The following is a 21,462-nucleotide window of genomic DNA, read 5'->3' as shown; positions in this document are numbered from 1 at the left end:
TGTAGCAGGGATACGTAACAGTGGCTTAGGACACTGAATGACCGGTGTGGCTGATGAAGGCCACCTGGATTAGGCTGCTGAAAAGAGCCAAGGGAGGTCGCAACAAGAGCTCCGACGACTGTGTAAGCTGATTATTCATACATGCTTACTTGTGCGCGTGTGTGTGTGTCCGTGCGCGCGTGCGTGCGTACATGATTGTGCGCGCGCTTGCGCATGTAAAAGTGTGTGTACATCATCGTAAATACCTGTGCCTACCCGTATAGGGGTCAGAGGGCGGTATTGTCAGGGTGATAAGAGTTGTCATGCTGCGACGGTGATGATGAAGGGGTCGTGGGTTGTCTGTCACCACTGTTCACCGTCCTCGTTATGGACCCATTCTCTGACCCGCAGTGCTGTAACTCTCTGGGTCCGACCCTTGCCTTAAGTCTGGACATGATGGAACGATGGGATCGAACAATGGATTGAACAACGTCAGTCACATGTAAAGGACACAAGGATACATGAGCTGGTTTGGTGTGGTTATAGGTTAGAGCTTGGGATGTGTCACAAATGGCACCCTATGGGGCCCTTTTCAAAAGTAGTGCACCATATAGGGAATAGGGTGCCATTTATGACACAGGCCTAGTCTATAGACAATGTGACAGTGATGAGATGCGGTGTACTGTATACAGTATTAAGAGTATTTTCAGGTAGGGTTTAACCTATGAGGTAAGAGACGGATATGGGAAGCATTAAGGAGAGTGCATAAAGCATAAGCAGTGTTATTTACAGAAGGTGTCTCAGGTACAAGGCAGGAGAAGAGACGTGGATAGTTCATGAGCAGTGCCTCGTCTATTATGCAGGAGATGAATATCAAATCAAATCAAATGTATTTATATAGCCCTTCGTACATCAGCTGTACAGAAACCCATCCTAAAACCCCAAACAGCAAGCAATGCAGGTGTAGAAGCACGGTGGCTAGGAAAAACTCCCTAGAAAGGCCAAAACCTAGGAAGCAACCTAGAGAGGAACCAGGCTATGAGGGGTCGCCTGTCCTCTTCTGGCTGTGCCGGGTGGAGATTACCTGGCATGTGCCGGGTGGAGATTACCTGGAATGTGCCGGGTGGAGAACACCTGGCATGTGCCGGGTGGAGATTACCTGGAATGTGCCGGGTGGAGATTATCTGGCATGTGCCGGGTGGAGATTACCTGGAATGTGCTGGGTGGAGATTACCTGGAATGTGCTGGGTGGAGATTACCTGGAATGTGCTGGGTGGAGATTACCTGGAATGTGCCGGGTGGAGATTACCTGGGATGTGCTGGGTGGAGATTATCTGGCATGTGCCGGGTGGAGATTACCTGGAATGTGCCGGGTGGAGATTACCTGGAATGTGCTGGGTGGAGATTACCTGGAATGTGCTGGGTGGAGATTACCTGGAATGTGCTGGGTGGAGATTACCTGGAATGTGCTGGGTGGAGATTACCTGGCATGTGCTGGGTGGAGATTACCTGGCATGTGCCGGGTGGAGATTACCTGGAGTGTGCCGGGTGGAGATTACCTGGCAATTACCTGGCATGTGCCGGGTGGAGATTACCTGGCATGTGCCGGGTGGAGATTACCTGGCATGTGCCGGGTGGAGATTACCTGGCATGTGCCGGGTGGAGTTACCTGGCATGTGCTGAATAGAAAGTGTTTAGGATGAATGTTTCAAGTGTGATGTATAATGTTAAGGTGGAACGTAGCCACATGCCAGGTGTCGGTATTGGATAGTAAAGTAGGATCCTCTTTGTATATGGGATGGTTGGGTTAGTTTTAATCAGCCTGGTAGAGTGTGAGGTTAATTATCATTATTATTCAAAAAGTCCATCTGAGTCTGACAATAACATAACAGGGCTATAAACATACTGGGCTGTCTGCGTTAATGTGTGTGTGTGTGTGTGTGTGTGTGTGTGTGTGTGTGTGTGTGTGTGTGTGTGTGTGTGTGTGTGTGTGTGTGTGTGTGTGTGTGTGTGTGTGTGTGTGTGTGTGTGTGTGCACCCAGGAGATTTAGAATGTGTGTCAGGTGGTTAGGGGCTTCATGTGTGTGAGCCTGATTGTTTATATGGCTGAAGCTGCAGCGTTTACCACACACACATGCTGGGGCCCACAGTTCCGAGGTCCGTATGTCTCTCTTACAGAGCATGGGAGACACAAACCTACAGCTCCAGTCAATGAAACCACAGATTTAGTCCTGTTATCCTGACGCGTTAATCTTTAGTCTCTTTTTTCCTCTCCGGCCGAAGTGGTAGTGAATGAAAGGACCGACTGAATGTGCATCCCAAATGGCACCCTATCCCCTTGATAGTGCACAACTCTTGTAGTTACTGATGTAGCCTGAGGCTTTGTGAGATGGTGGGTGTCCTGCTGCTTTCTGAGAAGCAGGGGAGTGTCCACTTGAAACACATCCACTTGGCTTTAGTGATTTCTCCCTGCCTCTCCTCCCCTGGGGTTTGGATATTGTCTGATTTAGATGTGTGTGGCTGTTCACTAAGTTCACTAACTGGGCTCCGACGCTCTCTGGTGATTTGACCGAACTGTCTTCACCAACCGTCTGCTTGACGTCTGCTTGAATTGCAGTTAGACCTGGCATGTCTCACTGCTGAGCACAGCAGGACACACTGTGCATATGTGCTGCATGTTGATGTGTGTCTGGTGAGTGTGAGTCTGAAGAGTTGTTGAGGTCTGAAAAGGGGTCCAAGGGATTCCCAAACCCGGTCCTCAACACCCCAAGGGGTGTACATTTTGGTGTTTAGTCATCACACTTTGATCATCTGGATCGAAACTAAGCATGCACCTCTTGGGATCCCGAGGACCGAGTTTGGGAAATGATGAGTTAGTCTGTTGTGTGATGTTGAGGTCTGAAGAGTTCGTCTGTTGGTTGAGGTCTCAAGAGTTCATCTGTTATGCAATCTCTCATTAGTGTGTGTTTCCCTCTACTCTGCAGGGTTCGGCGGACTCCTACACCAGCCGTCCATCAGACTCCGATGTGTCCTTGGAGGAGGATAAGGAGGCCGTGCGACGAGAGGCAGAGCGGCAGGCTCAGGCACAGCTGGAGAAGGCCAAGGTACTGTACTGACACTCATACTGACCACTCTGTCCAGCAGTCTGCTGTGGATCTCCCTTTCTTTTGCCATACCATCTCCTCTCTCTCTCTCTCTCATTCCCTCTCTCTCTGGATCTTGTATGGTGGATCATAGCTATGCAGATGAAAAAGGCCTTTTTATGATCAGGATCTGCTTATGCCGCTTAGTGAGCTTTGAGGTCGTCTCACATCACTCTCCTGGTTCCATTGAAGTTTTTACTGGTCAGGTCACATGGTCAGGGAAACTCAGGGCCCTAGGTCCACCGTCGATAACCCATCCTTGTTTGAGGGATGTTAGGGTGTCACATCAATGCCCTATCCGGTTAGGGTAGTCTGACTCTCAGGCTAGGGGAGAGGGACCTCTGGCCCTAGTATTACTATTGTGCTACATCCCAAATGGCACCCTATTCCCTACACTCTTAGAACCAAAGGTGCTATCTATAACCTAAAATAGTTCTTCAGCTGTCCCCATAGGAGAACCCTTTGAATAACAATTTTTGGTTCAAGGAGGAACCCTTTTGGTTCCATGTAAAACCATTTCCACAGAGGGAACCTGGAACCAAAAAGGGTTCTACCAGGAACCAAAAAGGTTTATCCTATGGGGACAGCCAAAGAACCCTTTTGGAACCCTTTTTTCTTGACCAGGTCAAGAAAAAAGTAGTGGAGTCTATAGGGAATAGTGTGCCATTTGTGACACATACATGGTATGTATTGGGGTTGTTTGCAGCCATGGCAGAAGGGGATAAATAAATCACACTCTTACAAAAAATGGTTCCAAAAGGGTACTTCAGCTGTCCCCATAGCAGAATCCTTTTTTGGTTCCAGGTAAAAACATTTTTGGTTCCAGGTAGAAACATTTTCAGGTCCATGTAGAATCCTTTCCACCGAGGGTTCTACATGGAACCCAAAACATTTCTACTTGGAACCATAGGATTCTACCTGAAACCAACAAGGGTTCTTCAAAGGGTTCAACAAGGGTTCTTCTTCTAGATCGGTTCTAGGTAGGTTCTAGATGTCTGACAGATATGGGTGCCTTAGAGAGGACAGACTGTGTGTTCCACGACATGCTGTCTAAGTGCAACAGCTTTGTCTGTGAGAAGCATAGGGAACAATCAGTCCATTCTACGGTACATACAGTACAGCATAGAGTTACAAAAGTACGCTAACTTTCCCAAAATTCCCAGGAAGAAGCAACGTGGTGGTTGAACGTTGTGTTAGACACAGAAACACAGTAGGTGTAGACTTTACCATGAAATGCTTGCTTAGGAGCCCTTCCCAATGATACAGAGTGAAAAAAAAGTAACACGAGGAATAAAATACACAGTAATTAAGATATATACAGGAAGTAACAGTGCCAAATTAATTTACAGAAGTATGGGTAACAATATATCCGGTAGATATGTACATAGTGGTGTAGTGGTGCCTGGAGAAGAAGGTATGCTTACATTTTGAACAACATTTTCCCAAAGGCGCCCGCTGTGACAAATTCTATGAGAAACAGTGACATACACTCTGAACAGGGATAGGCAAAAATGCCAAAATACAGTTAGAAAATACAGATTCATAATACCATAAAAATCTAAATAACGTATAAAATGTTTGTATTTTGTAATGCATTTGATTCAAATACAAAAATGCATTTGCAAGTAGCTGGCCCAAACAGCAACAACATTCTCAGTAACGTTTACCAAAAAAAATATGTTTTACTTGCTATGACTGTGATATGTTTTTGGTTTACTACCTTAGTTGAGCAAGATTTTCAAGCAGATGTAAGTCAAAACTGTAACTCGGCCACTCAGGAACATTCACTGTCTCCTTGGTAAGCAAATCCAGTGTAGATTTGGCCTTGTGTTTTATGTTCTTGTCCTGCTGAAAGGTGAATTAATCTCCCAGTGTCTGGTGGAAAGCACACCGAACCAGGTTTTCCTCTAGGACTTTGCCTGTGCTTAGCTCCTTTCCTTTATTTTTTTATCCTGAATAACTCCCCAGTACTTGTCAATTACAGGCATACCCATAACATGATGCATTATGCTTGAAAATATGGAGAGTGGTAGTCAGTAATGTGTTGTATTGGATTTTCCCCAGAACATAACAAAAAAATATTGCTTTGCTGCATTTTTCGCAGTATTACTTTAGTGTCTTGTTGTAAACAGGATGCATGTTTTGGAATATGTTTTATTCTGTACAGGTTTCCTTCTTTTCACTCTGTTAATTAGGTTAGTATTGTGGGGTAACTACAAAGTTGTTGATCCCTACAGTCGATATCCGCGCAAACACCGCTCAACACCTTACCAACACCTCACCTCACCCCCCCCCCGGAAATCAAATTAGCATAATACAAAAATCCCCATAAAAATCTGTCAGTTTAAGCCAGCGATCCTGTATGTTTCACTTCCGCATCTGCGGTGAAAGAGCTAGAGCGGTGTTTGTCAGACCATCTGCTGTGAAAGAGCTAGAGTGGTGTTTGTCAGACCATCTGCGGTGAAAGAGCTAGAGCGGTGTTTGTCAGACCATCTGCGGTGAAAGAGCTAGAGCGGTGTTTGTCAGACCATCTGCGGTGAAAGAGCTAGAGCGGTGTTTGTCAGACCATCTGCGGTGAAAGAGCTAGAGCAGTGTTTGTCAGATCATCTGCTGTGAAAGAGCTAGAGCTGTGTTTGTCAGACCATCTGCGGTGAAAGAGCTAGAGCTGTGTTTGTCAGACCATCTGCGGTGAAAGAGCTAGAGCTGTGTTTGTCAGACCATCTGCGGTGAAAGAGCTAGAGCGGTGTTTGTCAGACCATCTGCGGTGAAAGAGCTGTTTGTCAGACCATCTGTGGTGAAAGAGCTAGGTGTTTGTCAGACCATCTGCTGGTGAAAGAGCTAGAGCGGTGTTTGTCAGACCATCTGTGGTGAAAGAGCTAGAGCGGTGTTTGTCAGACCATCTGTGGTGAAAGAGCTAGAGCGGTGTTTGTCAGACCATCTGCGGTGAAAGAGCTAGAGCGGTGTTTGTCAGACCATCTGCCAACTTCTGTCTGTAGCGTCCGAACAGTTACACACCCCTATGTGGAAAGGTGGGAATCTCACGAACACGCAGATATCGGTTGTTTTGCTCTAGGATGCCCACAAAAGGCTACATTTTTGTCTCATCTGACCAGAATAGCTTCTTCCATATGTTTGGGGAGTCTCCCACATGCCTTTTGGCGAACACCGAACGTGTTTGCTTAAAAAAAATTAAAAAGCAATGGCTTTTTTTCTGGCCACTCTTCCGTAAAGGCCAACTCTGTGGAGTGTACGGCTTAAAGTGGTCCTATGGACAAATACTCTACTGTGGAGCTTTGCAGCTCTTTCAGGGTTTATCTTTGGTGTCTGTGATGCCTCTCTGATTAATGCCCTCCTTTCCTGGTCCGTGAGTTTTGGTGGGCGGCCCTCTCTTTGCGGGTTTGTTGTGTGGTGCCATATTCTTTCCATTTTTTTAATAATGGATTTAATGGTGCTCCGTGGGATGTTCAAAGTTTCAGATATCTTTTTATACCTCAACCCTGATCTGTACTTCTCCAAAACGTTGTCCCTGACCTGTTTGGAGAGCTCCTTGGTCTTCATGGTGCCGCTTGCTTGGTGGTGCCCCTTTCTTAGTGTTGTGGCAGACTGGGGCCTTTCAGAACAGGTGAAAATATGCTGAGATCATGTGACACTTGAATAAAGTCCAACTGTGTGCAATCTAACTTAATTGGGTGACTTCTGAAGGTAAATGGTTGCACCAGATCTTATTTAGGGGCTTCATAGCAAGGGGGTGAATACATATGCACGCACCACTTTTTTTTTCCATTTCACTTCACCAATTTGGACTATTTTGTGTATATCCATTACATGAAATCCAGATAAAAATGCATCAAAATAGGAAAAACACCAAGGGGGATGAATACTTTTGCAAGGCACTGTAGTAAGCAAAAAAGTGTTGAAAAATCCGAATATATTTGATATTTTTCAAAGTAGCCACCCTTTGCCTTTATACACTCTTGGCATTCTCTCAACCAGCTTCACTTGGAATGCTTTTCAACAGTTTTGAAGGAGTTCCCACATATGCTCAGCACTTGTTGGCTGTTTTTCCTTCACTCTGCGGTCCAACTTATTCCAAACCATCTCAACTGGGTTGAGGTTGGGTGATTGTGGAGGCCAGGTCATTTGATGCAGCACTACTTCACTCTCCTTCTTGGTCAAATAGCCCTTACACAGCCTGGAGGTGTGTTGGGTCATTGTCTGGGTGAAAAACAAATGATAGCCCCACTAAGCACAAACAAGATGGTATGGTGTATCTCTGCAGAGTGCTGTGGTAGCCATCACTGACAGTGTCACCAGAAAAGCACCCCCCCCCCACACACACACACACACTAGAGGTCGACCGATTAATCGGAATGGGGCCGATTTCAAGTTTTTATATCAATCGGAAATCGGTGTTCTGAAAAATTTTGGACACCGATTTTGCAGATTTTTATTTATATATATTTTTTTTAAATGTACACCTGAATTTAATCTTTATTTAACTAGGCAAGTCAGTTAAGAATACATTCTTATTTTCAATGACGGCCTAGGAACCGTGGGTTAACGGCCTTGTTCAGTGGCAGAATGACAGATTTTTACCTTGTCAGCTCGGGGATTCAATCTTGCAAACTCACAGTTAACTAGTCCAACGCTCTAACTACCTGATTACATTGCACTCCACAAGGAGCCTGCCTGTTACGCGACTGCAGTAAGCCAAGGTAAGTTGCTAGCTAGCATTAAACTTATCTTATAAAAAACTAAATCAATCAATCAATCATAATCACGAGTTAACTACACATGGTTGATGATATTACTAGTTTATCTAGCGTGTCCTGCGTTGCATATAATCAATGCGGTGCGCATTCGCGAAAAAGGACTGTCGTTGCTCCAATGTGTACCTAACCATAAACATCAATGCCTTTCTTAAAATCAATACACAGAAGTATATATTTTTAAACCTGCATATTTAACTAAAGGAAATCCAGGATAGCAGGCAATATTAACCAGGTGAAATTGTGTCACTTCTCTTGCATTCATTGCACGCAGAGTCAGTGAATATATGCAACAGTTTGGGCCACCTAATTTGCCAGAATCTTACGTAATTATGACATAACATTGAAGGTTGTGCAATGTAAGAGGAATATTTAGACTTATGGATGCCACCCGTTAGATAAAATACGGAACGGTTCCGTATTTCACTGAAAGAATAAACGTCTTGTTTTCGAGATGATAGTTTCCGGATTCGACCATATTAATGACCTAAGGCTCATATTTCTGTGTGTTATTATGTTATAACTAAGTCTATGATTTGATAGAGCAGCCTGACTGAGCTGTGGTAGGCACTAGCAGGCTCGTAAGCATTCATTCCAACAGCATTTCTTTGCCAGCAGCTCTTCGCAATGCTTCAAGCATTGCACTGTTTATGACTTCAAGCCTATCAACTCCCGAGATCAAATCAAATTTGATTTGTCACATACATATGGTTAGCAGATGTTAATGCGAGTGTAGTGAAATGCTTGTAGGAACGCGAAGCGAGGTGACCATCTCTGTCGGCTCCGGTAGGCTGGTGTAGATTAGGCTGGTGTAACCGACGTGAAATGGCTAGCTAGTTAGCGGGGGTGCGCGCTAATAGCGTTTCAAACGTCACTCACTCTGAGACTTGGAGTGGTTGTTCCCCTTGCTCTGCATGGGTAACGCTGCTTCGAGGGTGGCTGTTGTCGATGTGTCCCTGGTTCGAGCCCAGGTAGGAGCGAGGAGAGGGACGGAAGCGCTACTGTTACACTGGCAATACTAAAGTGCCTATAAGAACATCCAATAGTCAAAGGTTAATGAAATACAAATGGTATAGAGAGAAAAAGTCCTATAATTCCTATAATAACTACAACCTAAGACTTCTTACCTGGGAATATTGAAGACTCATGTTAAAAGGAACCACCAGCTTTCATACGTTCTCATGTTCTGAGCAAGGAACTTAAACATTAGCTTTCTTACATGGCACATATTGCACTTTTTTCTTCTCCAACACTTTGTTTTTGCATTATTTAAACCAAATTGAACATGTTTCATTATTTATTTGAGGCTAAATTAATTTTATTGATGTATTATATTAAGTTAAAATAAGTGTTCATTCAGTATTGTTGTAATTGTCATTATTACAAATAAATAAATAAAAATCGGCCGATTTAATTGGTATCGGCTTTTTTTGGTCCTCCAATAATTGTATCGGTATCGGCGTTGAAAAATCATAAATCGGTCGACCTCTACCCCCCACCATCACACCTCCTCCTCCATGCTTCACAGTGCGAACCACACATGCGGAGACCTTCCGTTCACTTACTCTGCATCTCATAAAGACATGGCCATTGGAACCAAAAATCTCACATTTGGACTAATCAGACCAAGCAAGTCTCATCTTTTTAGTGATGTCCTTTAGTAGTGGTTTCTTTTGCAGCAATTTGACCATGAAGGTCTGATTCATGCAGTCTATTCTGAACAGTTGATGTTGAGATGTGTCTGTTACTTGAACTCTTTGAAGCATTTATTTGGGCTGCAATTTCTGAGGCTGGTAACTCTAATGAACTTATCCTCTGCAGCAGAGGTAACTCCGGGTCTTCCTTTCCTGTGTCGGTCCTCATTGAGAGTCAGTATAATATTTAACACTTTTTGGGTTGTTACATGATTCCATATGTTTTATTTCATCGTTTTGATGTCTTCAAAATTATTCTACAATGTAGAAAATAGTAAAAATACATAATAACCCTGGAATGAGTAGGTGTGTCCAAACTTTTGACTGGTATTGTATTGTATGTCAGTGTGTGGGTTTTCTGTGAGAGTGTCAATGTAGTACTAAGATTGAATCCTACTACACCAGCTCTGATGCTCATCAGATGTGGCAGGGCTTGAAAATATTACGGACTAAAAAGGGAAACCCAGCCGCAAGCTACCAGACGAGCTAAATGCCTTTTCTGCTCACTTCAAGGCAAGCAACATAAGCATGCATGAGAGCATCAGCTGTTCCGGACGACTGTGTGATCATGCTCTCCAGAGCCGATGTGAGGAAGACCTTTAAATAGGTCAACATTCACAAAGACGTGGGGCCAGATTTATTACCAGATCATGCACTCAAACCACTGGCAAATGTCTTCACTGACATTTTCAACCTCTCCATGACGGTGTCTGTAATTTCTACATGTTTCAAACAGACCACCATAGTCCCTGTGGCCAAGAAAGCGAAGGTAACCTGCCTAAATTATTACCGCCCCATAGCACTCATGTCGGTAGCCATGAAGTGCTTTGAAACCCTAGACCCACTCCATTTCCAATACTGGCCAAACAGATCCTCAGATGATTCAATCTCAATCGCACTCCATTCTGCCCTTTCCCACCTGGACAAAAGGAGCACCTATGTGAGAATGCTATTCATTGACTACAGCTCAGCGTTCAACACCATAGTGCCAACAAAGCTCATCACTAAGCTAAGGAACCTGGGACTAAACACCTCCCTCTACAACTGGATCCTGGACATCCTGACGGGCCGCCCCCAGGTGGTAAGTGTAGGCAATAACATTACATCTGCCATGCTAATCCTCAATACTGGGGCCCCTCAGAGGTGCGTGTTTAGTCCCCTCCTGTACTCCCTGTTCACCCACGACTGTGTGGCCAACATCATCATTAAGTTTGCTGACGACACAACACTGATCACCGGCCAACGATGAGACAGCCTGTATGGAGGCGGTCAGAGACCTGGCAGTGTGGACAACAACCTCTCCCTCAAATTGAGCAAGACAAAGGAGCTGATTGTGGACTATAGGAAAAGGAAGGTTGAACAGGCGGGTCGAGTCTCCACATCACCAATGAACTATCATGGTCCAAACACACCAAGACAGTTGTGAAGAGGGCACAACAACACTTTTTCACCGTCAGGAGAATGAAAAGATTTAGCATGGATTCCCAGCTGCACCATCGAGAGCATCCTGACCGGTTGCATCACCGCCTGGAATGGCAACTGCTCGGCATGTGACCATAAGGCGCTACAGAGGGTACTGCATACGGCCCAGTACATCACTGGGGCCAAGCTTCCTGACATCCAGGACCTATATACTAGAGCTGCAAAATCTGGACCCCTACAAATCAGCCGGGCTAGACAATCTGGACCCTCTCTTTCTAAAATGATCTGCCGAAATTGTTGCAACCCCTATTACTAGCCTGTTCGACCTCTCTTTCGTATCGTCTGAGATTCCCAAAGATTGGAAAGCTGCCGCGGTCATCCCCCTCTTCAAAGGGGGAGACACTCTAGACCCAAACTGCTACAGACCTATATCTATCCTACCCTGCATCTCTAAGGTCTTCAAAAGCCAAGTTAACAAACAGATTACTGACCATTTTGAATCACATCGTACCTTCTCCGCTATGCAATCTGGTTTCAGAGCTGGTCATGGGTGAACCGCAGCCACGCTCAAGGTCCTAAACGATATCATAACCGCCAATCGATAAGATACATTACTGTGCAGCTGTATTCATCGACCTGGCCAAGGCTTTTGACTCTGTCAATCACCACATTCTTATTGGCAGACTCAACAGCCTTGGTTTCTCAAATGATTGCCCCGCCTGGTTCACCAACTACTTCTCTGATAGAGCTCAGTGTGTCAAATCGGAGGGCCTGTTGTCCGGACCTCTGGCAGTCTATGGGGGTGCCACAGGGTTCAATTTTCGGGCCTTACTCTCTTCTCTGTATACATCAATGATGTCGCTCTTGCTGCTGGTGATTCTCTGATCCACCTCTACGCAGACGACACCATTCTGTATACTCCTGGCCCTTCTTTGGAAACTGTGTTAACTAACCTCTAGATGAGCTTCAATGCCATACAACTCTCCTTCCGTGGCCTCCAACTGCTCTTAAACACAAATAAAACTAAATGCATGCTATTCAACCGATCATTGCCCGCACCTGCCTGCCCATCCAGCATCACTACTCTGGATGGCTCTGACTTAGATAGAATACGTGGATAACTTCAAATAACTAGGTGTCTGGCTAGACTGTAAACTCTCCTTCCAGACTCACATTAAGCATCTCCAATCAAAAATTAAATCTAGAATCGGCTTCCTATTTCGCAACAAAGCTTCCTTCACTAATGCTGCCAAACATACCTTCGTAAAACTGACCATCCTACCGATCCTTGACTTCGGCGATGTCATCTATAAAATAGCCTCCAACACACTAATCAGCAAACTGGATGTAGTCTATCACAGTACCATCCGTTTTGCCACCAAAGCCCCATACACTACTCACCACTGCGACCTATACGCTCTCGTTGGCTGGCTCTCGCTTCATACTCGTTGCCAAACCCACTGGCTACAGGTCATCTACAAGTCTCTGCTAGGTAAAGCCCCGCCCTATCTCAGCTCGCTGGTCACCATAGCAGCACCCACTCGTAGCACTCGCTCCAGCAGATACAGTATTTAGCCTCGTTATTGTTATGTCATTTTCTTGTGTTTCTTTTTGATTATATATATATTTACTTTCACTTCAGTTTATTTAGTAAATACTTTCTTAACTCTATATCTTGAACTGCATTGTTGGTTAAGGGCTTGTATGTAAGCATTTCACGGTAAGGTCTACTATACCTGTTGTATTCGGCGCATGTGACAAATAACATTTGATTTGATTTAGTGTGTGCAAATAAGTGTGTATATAGTCTATATATAGTCTTGTGAGTGTGCATAGAGTCAACGCAAGATGGGGTCAATACAGATAGTCCGAGTAACCATTTAATTAACTGTTTAACAGTCTTATGGCTTTTGTATTTCATGTTATTATGGCTTGCTTACGTTCCCAATGGCAACCTATTCCCTTTAGTGTACTTGACCAGGCCCCAATAGGGCACATAGACTCTATTACCTCTGTACAGTAAGTGTTTACTGTATGTAACGTATTAACGGTGCGCTAGACAGGTGCTTGTGAATTACCGTCTTATAAACCATTACTGTCACTGAGATTGCACTTCCCCTGACCCGAGCCCTCTCTCTCTCTCTCTCTCTCTCTCTCTCTCTCTCTCTCTCTCTCCCTCTTCTCTCTCTCTCTCTCTCTCTCTCTCTCTCTCTCTCTCTTCTCTCTCTCTCTCTCTCTCTCTCTCTCGCTCTCTCTCTTTCTCTCTTCTCTCTCTTTCTCTCTTCTCTCTCTCTTGCTCTCTCTCTTTCTCTCTCTCTTTCTCTCTTCTCTCTCTCTCGCTCTTTCTCTCTCTCTTTCTCTCTTCTCTCTCTCTCTTTCTCTCTTCTCTCTCTCTCTGTCTCTCTCTTCGGCGAGATGCCAGATCATTGAGCAGCTATTTTTACAGCTCGTCTATCATGTAAAGTGGCTGGGGTAATCCATGCCAGGTTATCTGCTAGCGACTTATCTTTTTAATTAGCGAGCAAGAAGGGGCTCTCTCTGTGAAACATCCGGCTATATGCTGGCCTGATTGCCTCTTTACAGGCAGACCGACCAGGGCTACGTTTCCAAAAGGGTCCTTCGGCTGTCCCCATAGGAGAACCCTTTTTGGTTCCAGGTCAAACCCTTTTGGGTTCCATGTCAAACCCTCTGTGGAAATGGTTCTACCTGGAACCAAAAGGGGTTCTAACTGGAACCAACAAGGGTTCTTCAAAGGGTTCTCATATGGGAACAGACGAATAACCCTTTTAGGTTCTAGATAGCACTTTTTCTCCAAGAGTGTAGGGTACCCTATGGGCCCTGGTCAAAAGTAGTGCACTACATAGACAGGTTGGCTGACAAAGTCACCAAAATGAACATTCAGAAATCTAGCAACATTGACAAGAAGCTGCCATGTGGGAAATCGTTGGTGGCTTGTTTCATAATGTCTTGAGACAACAAGTGCTCAATGTGCAACTGTATATATACTGAACAAAAAATATAAATGCAACATGCAACTATTTCAAAGATTTTACTGAATTACAGTTCATATAAGGAAATCAGTCAATTTAAATAAATTCATTAGGCTCTAATCTATGGACTTCACATGACTGGGCATGGGCGCAACCATGGGCGGGCATAGGCCCACCCACTGGGGAGCCCACCCACCTGGGAGCCAGGCCCCGCTAATCAGAATGAGTTACTCCTCAGTTTCTTCAGCTATCCAGGTGGCTGGTCTCAGACGATCCCGCAGGTGAAGATGCTGGTTGTGGAGGTCCTGGGCTGGCGTGGTTACATGTGGTCTGCGGTTCTGTTTCTGCTACCTTTCATTTCAGCTCATGAAACATGGGACCAACACTTTACATGTTGCGTTTATATATTTGTTCCGTGTATGTTTTCAATAAACACTTGGGAGATGAAATATAGTTTGTCAACAATCTAAGCCAACTCCGTTTGTTTTGCCCCATAGTTGTGCAGCTATCGTTTTTTGTTGTTGTGCCATTTGAAATACAGCTCAGGAGCGAAATATAACTTGCCAGCAGGCGGGTTACAAAGAGAGGATACCTAGATGACAGCGCCGAGATGACATTCACCTAATGAGGAAGCTCAGTGGTACACAGAGATCATTAGAATCCAACTTCAGCAGGTGCTCTGATAGGACCTGATGCACTGAGATCACAGAGAAAACACAATACTCTGCAGAATCAATAGTATGGAAAGTCAAAAGTGCTGGGAAAACACCACGTGTAGAGAGGGAAAATATTTCACAGACCAAGTTTTCGCGGCGCAGAGAACAACACAAGGCATCGATTTTGACTGGTTTCTTTCAGTTGAGAGCGTTTCCTTGCCATGCCGGTTGCGTTTAGGGAGGTGTGTGCGTGTGCGTTTGTGCCAGTGTTTCCATGTGGCACCAGACATTTGACCGGCAGCAGAACTGTACTCGACCTCTATGCATTGGGTGCATAACCTGATTAGGGCATCCACCCATGGTGCTGAGAATGACAGAGATCACATTTAGATGACGGTGATTCATATTAACAGAACATACCACTCGAGGATGCAACGGCATGCGTTCTTCTTACCGAATTCCGATGTGCACTTTGTAGATGTCAGAATAACTGTCCACATTTCCGTTTCCTCAGCCAACAAGACAAGTAACGAACGGCAAAATCACTAGCCTATGTCAATCTACTATCCCCTGTAGTAGAAACGTTGACCTATTCTATTAGTCAGCTTGTTGTTCTGTGCGAGAAAGAATCACTTTAAAAAGCATTGAGTCAGATGCAACAGATCAGAATGTTTAGCTGAAAATGTTGATCAACTATTAGTCCTTCACATTATAGCTGCGTAGCAACGCGCTCACGGCAGTAGGCTACGTGTGAATGTTCGTTCCATAATGTAATTAGTGGAAAACACAGCTGTCAAGGGCGCACTGCACATGCGAGCGGTTTCATGTGACAGAAATCACATTTACTTTAGAAATGTAGAAATAGGGGAGATCTAAAGATGCAACAACTAGCATGGGTTGTTAGGGGAGATCTAAAGATGCAACAACTAGCATGGGTTGCACATATGACTAGGATTGTGCTTTTGGCTACTGGACAATAAAATAAAGTTGATTTGAAAACCAATAGAACATGAGAGAAATAGGCTACTGGTTTCAATGTCATATGAAACCCTGGTGTGTGCTTGTGTGTGTGTGTGTGTGCGCGTCTTTGTTTGTTTGCGTTTAATCGTAGCCCAGATCTGGGCAGCACACGCAAGGCGAGCCAGAGTTAAATGGAGATAGGCTGTGTCTCCCTGAGGCCACTGGTCTCTCACATCAGTATCCCCTCATGGGCCCTTGAGCCCGACTCTCTGACCGCACAGCTTTAATCAACTCTACAGGCTTCTCCTCCTAATGGCAGTGTCTCCTAGCCCAAATCACACTCACATCTGACAACAAACTAGCACCATCTGCCCTCCTTTCCTCTATCACCTCAGAGCAATGCCAAGGAGTCAGAGATACAGTGGGGAGAACAAGTATTTGATACACTGCCGATTTTGCAGGTTTTCCTACTTACAAAGCATGTAGAGGTCTGTAATTTTTTATCATAGGTATACTTCAACTGTGAGAGACGGAATCTAAAACAAAAATCCAGAAAATCACATTGTATGATTTTTAAGTAATTAATTTGCATTTAATTTGCAGTATCAAAAACTTGTTCTCCCCACTGTACACTGGAGTTAACAAAACAGAGAGAGAGAGATAGTGACAGAGGGAAAGAGAGATATATACAGTAGATAGAGATAGAGAGGGGGGAGAGAGGAAAGAGAAAGGGCTCTGGTTAAAAGTTGTGCACTATATACAGTGCCTTGCGAAAGTATTCGGCCCCCTTGAACTTTGCGACCTTTTGCCACATTTCAGGCTTCAAACATAAAGATATAAAACTGTATTTTTTTGTGAAGAATCAACAACAAGTGGGACACAATCATGAAGTGGAACGACATTTATTGGATATTTCAAACTTTTTTAACAAATCAAAAACTGAAAAATTGGGCGTGCAAAATTATTCAGCCCCTTAAGTTAATACTTTGTAGCGCCACCTTTTGCTGTGATTACAGCTGTAAGTCGCTTGGGGTATGTCTCTATCAGTTTTGCACATCGAGAGACTGAAATTTTTCCCATTCCTCCTTGCAAAACAGCTCGAGCTCAGTGAGGTTGGATGGAGAGCATTTGTGAACAGCAGTTTTCAGTTCTTTCCACAGATTCTCGATTGGATTCAGGTCTGGACTTTGACTTGGCCATTCTAACACCTGGATATGTTTATTTTTGAACCATTCCATTGTAGATTTTGCTTTATGTTTTGGATCATTGTCTTGTTGGAAGACAAATCTCCGTCCCAGTCTCAGGTCTTTTGCAGACTCCATCAGGTTTTCTTCCAGGATGGTCCTGTATTTGGCTCCATCCATCTTCCCATCAATTTTAACCATCTTCCCTGTCCCTGCTGAAGAAAAGCAGGCCCAAACCATGATGCTGCCACCACCATGTTTGACAGTGGGGATGGTGTGTTCAGGGTGATGAACTGTGTTGCTTTTACGCCAAACATAACGTTTTGCATTGTTGCCAAAAAGTTCAATTTTGGTTTCATCTGACCAGAGCACCTTCTTCCACATGTTTGGTGTGTCTCCCAGGTGGCTTGTGGCAAACTATAAACGACACTTTTTATGGATATCTTTAAGAAATGGCTTTCTTCTTGCCACTCTTCCATAAAGGCCAGATTTGTGCAATATACGACAGATTGTTGTCCTATGGACAGAGTCTCTCACCTCAGCTGTAGATCTCTGCAGTTCATCCAGAGTGATCATGGGCCTCTTGGCTGCATCTCTGATCAGTCTTCTCCTTGTATGAGCTGAAAGTTTAGAGGGACGGCCAGGTCTTGGTAGATTTGAAGTGGTCTGATACTCCTTCCATTTCAATATTATCGCTTGCACAGTGCTCCTTGGGATGTTTAAAGCTTGGGAAATCTTTTTGTATCCAAATTCAGCTTTAAACTTCTTCACAACAGTATCTCGGACCTGCCTGGTGTGTTGCTTGTTCTTCATGATGCTCTCTGCGCTTTTAACGGACCTCTGAGACTATCACAGTGCAGGTGCATTTATACAGAGACTTGATTACACACAGGTGGATTGTATTTATCATCATTAGTCATTTAGGTCAACATTGGATCATTCAGAGATCCTCACTGAACTTCTGGAGAGAGTTTGCTGCACTGAAAGTAAAGGGGCTGAATAATTTTTCAGTTTTTGATTTGTTAAAAAAGTTTGAAATATCCAATAAATGTCATTCCACTTCATGATTGTGTCCCACTTGTTGTTGATTCTTCACAAAAAAATACAGTTTTATATCTTTATGTTTGAAGCCTGAAATGTGGCAAAAGGTCACAAAGTTCAAGGGGGCCGAATACTTTCGCAAGGCACTGTAGGGAATAGGATTCCATTTCAGACACAACCCCAGATTCAAACCAAGACAGTTTCCCCTGTAAAAATAGCCTCAACCATCAATCACTGTCACCCAATTATGTTCGATATGAATGTAAAATATTCAAATGTCTGGACTTTAGAGAACTGTCCTCATTATCTATTTCATTATGCATGGGCAGTGCTGAAATGGCCATATGGCTCTGCTCATTTATAGAATAAAAAATCTCCGGCTGGATTGATGAAGGTTAAGGGGACCTTACCACGGCGCATAAAACCACATTTTACAGACTCGCACTTCAGAGCTAGCACACTGCACTCGCTCTGCTCGCCATAAGGCTTTACATTCTACTTCAGAACAATCCGAAACATTTGCTCAAGGTGAAACAATACGAGAATCTTGATTTATGGTCCTAGATCCACTGTGGCCTGCTAATGCAAGGACAGTGCCAGATTACAAATGACAAGGCAGGCAACACGCAGGGCAGGCATCTTATAATGATGGCAGTACCGTTATAGAGAAGGCTTCAGGATATTAGTTAATGAAATATGCACAAAATGGAGTGATTTTTAAGAGAGAGAATGAGAAAGCAAGAGGGAAGGGGGGTGGTGGACATTTCTTTCACATTTCTTTCTCTAGCTCACCCCTCACACTCTCTTTCTCTTATGTCAGTCGTTTCTCCATTCTATTCTCTCTCTCCGTTCTTTCTCTTCCCCCCCTCTTTCTCCCATTCCCCTCACTCTCTTCTCCAGCCCCTCACTCTCTTACCAACCTTTCCTCCCTCTCCTATTCTATCCCTCTCTCTATCCCCCTCTCTCATACTCACCTCTCCCCCTTATGTCATGACCACCTTCCTCCGATGACCAGTCAAGCCACGAACTGTCCCGACCCTATCGTGAATGATGTTGTTGTTGTTGTTTTACATTTTAAAAAGCGCTTTGAGGTTCTTTATGTTATGAATAGCGTTATAAAAGTTGAATAAATTCGGAATTATAATTGTACTTATTTTCTTGCTGCGGTCAATACTGCATGTCTAATGAAGGCCTGTGCTACGTAAAGATAAGGAGAGGAACAGGGGGATGGACAGAAGAGGAGAGGAATATGGGGATGGACAGAAGAGGAGAGATGAGGGGAGGAACAGGGGGATGGACAGGAGAGGAGAGATGAGGAGAGGAAGATTGGGGTGGACAAGAGAGGAGCGATGAGGAGAGGAACAGGGGGATGGACAGAAGAGGAGAGATGAGGAGAGGAAGATGGGGATGGACAGAAGAGGAGAGATGAGGAGAGGAAGATGGGGATGGACAGGAGAGGAGATATGAGGAGAGGAACAGGGGGATGGACAGAAGAGGAGAGATGAGGAGAGGAAGATGGGGATGGACAGAAGAGGAGAGATGAGGAGAGGAACAGGGGGATGGACAGAAGAGGAGAGATGAGGAGAGGAACAGGGGGATGGACAGAAGAGAGATGAGGAGAGGAAGAGGGGGATGGACAGAAGAAGAGAGGTGAGGAGAGGAACAGTGGGATGGACAGAAGAGGAGAGATGAGGAGAGGAAGATGGGGATGGACAGAAGAGGAGAGATGAGGAGAGGAAGATGGGGATGGACAGGAGAGGAGAGATGAGGAGAGGAAGATGGGGATGGACAGAAGAGGAGAGATGAGGAGAGGAACAGGGGGATGGACAGAAGAGGAGAGATGAGGAGAGGAACAAGGGGATGGACAGAAGAGAGATGAGGAGAGGAACAGGGGGATGGACAGAAGAGGAGAGATGAGGAGAGGAACAGGGGATGGACAAGAGAGGAGAGATGAGGAGAGGAACAGGGGGATGGACAGAAGAGGAGAGGAAGATGGGGATGGAGAGGAGAGATGAGGAGAGGAAGATGGGGATGGACAGAAGAGGAGAGATGAGGAGAGGAACAGTGGGATGGACAGAAGAGGAGAGATGAGGAGAGGAAGATGGGGATGGACAGAAGAGGAGAGATGAGGAGAGGAAGATGGGGATGGACAGAAGAGGAGAGATGAGGAGAGGAACAGGGGGATGGACAGAAGAGGAGAGATGAGGAGAGGAACAGGGGGATGGACAGAAGAGAGATGAGGAGAGGAACAGGGGATGGACAGAAGGGGAGAGATGAGGGGAGAGGGGAATGGGCAGGAAGGAAGAGGGGGTGGACAGGAAGGAAGAGGGGGATGGACAGGAAGGAAGAGGGGGTGGACAGGAAGGAAGAGGGGGATGGACAGGAGAGGAGGGAAGAGGGGAATGGGCAGGAAGGAAGAGGGGGTGGACAGGAAGGAAGAGGGGGATGGACATGAAGGAAGAGGTGGGTGGACAGGAAGGAAGAGGGGGATGGACAGGAAGGAAGAGGTGGGTGGACAGGAAGGAAGAGGGGGATGGACAGGAAGGAAGAGGGGGTGGACAGGAAGGAAGAGGGGGATGGACAGGAGAGGAGGGAAGTGGGGAATGGGCAGGAAGGAAGAGGGGGTGGACAGGAAGGAAGAGGGGGATGGACAGGAAGGAAGAGGGGGTAGACAGGAAGGAAGAGGGGGTGGACAGGAAGGAAATGGGGGTAGACAGGAAGGAAGAGGGGGTGGACAGGAGAGGAGGGAAGAGGGGAATGGGCAGGAGGGAAGAGGGGGATGGACAGGAAGGAAGAGGGGGTGGACAGGAAGGAAATGGGGGTAGACAGGAAGGAAGAGGGGGATGGACAGGAAAGAAGAGGGGGTGGACAGGAAGGAAATGGGGGAGACAGGAAGGAAGAGGGGGATGGACAGGAAGGAAGAGGGGAGTGGACAGGAAGGAAATGGGGGGTAGACAGGAAGGAAGAGGGGGATTTACAGGAGAGGAGAACAACACAGCGCCACAGTGTATAGCGCCTATCACCTGTGATAATCCATGGTGGCATCTGAGGTCAGGAGAGTGTGTACACAGATGCACACTGGTATGAAATAGCATTAACCACTGTGAAACAGCATTAATACTCCAGCATGGGCTACTGACGTCACAGACCATGTCATTGATCACTGAGAGACTGGAGAGAGAGAAGCAGTGGAGCATGAGAAAGGCAGTCCCAGTCCCCCCAGACCACACAGGCACATACTACCTGGCTGTGTTCTAAATTGGTACTCTATTTGTTTCATAGGACACTACTTTTCATCAGGGCCCATAGGGCTCTGGTCAAAAAGTAGTACATTATGTAGGGGATAGGGTGCCATTTGGGACACCGCCTCAGACGGAACATAACATCTTAGCACGGCAGCCGCGTGGCTTTAAACTGACACTCAACCAAGGACACAATGTCCTCTGTGTGTCATGTACTAATGCTGTACACACTCAGGCGCAGTACATTTACTCCATTAACATTGACCAACACACACACAAACATACAACCATTCATTCCTTTCCTGGGATGTGCTGTACTCTCCTGCCAAGCTCATTTATAGAGGATTATAAATTACGTGTATTTATCTTGTTTTCTTTAGAG

General features: G+C 45.3%; 1 protein-coding gene across 8 annotated transcripts in view; it reads left to right on the top strand.

Annotated features, from left to right (window-relative positions):
• cacnb2a (calcium channel, voltage-dependent, beta 2a) overlaps positions 1–21,462 on the top strand; it is a 131,644-nt gene that overhangs the window by 67,672 nt on the left and 42,510 nt on the right. For 7 of the 8 annotated variants that reach the window (XM_024393038.2, XM_024393036.2, XM_024393037.2 and 4 more), the window contains one exon: positions 2,964–3,083. In XM_024393038.2, the coding sequence (XP_024248806.1) occupies positions 2,964–3,083 (120 nt within the window). Of the gene's footprint in view, positions 123–2,963; positions 3,084–21,462 lie in introns of all 8 variants that reach the window. The other variant, XM_024393042.2, reaches the window with a different exon arrangement.

Source organism: Oncorhynchus tshawytscha, linkage group LG29 (genome assembly GCF_018296145.1).
Source record: "Oncorhynchus tshawytscha isolate Ot180627B linkage group LG29, Otsh_v2.0, whole genome shotgun sequence".
Classification (NCBI taxonomy): domain Eukaryota; kingdom Metazoa; phylum Chordata; class Actinopteri; order Salmoniformes; family Salmonidae; genus Oncorhynchus; species Oncorhynchus tshawytscha.
The sequence above is the reverse complement of the archived record's forward strand: the minus strand, read 5'-3'. Positions and strand labels throughout refer to the sequence as shown.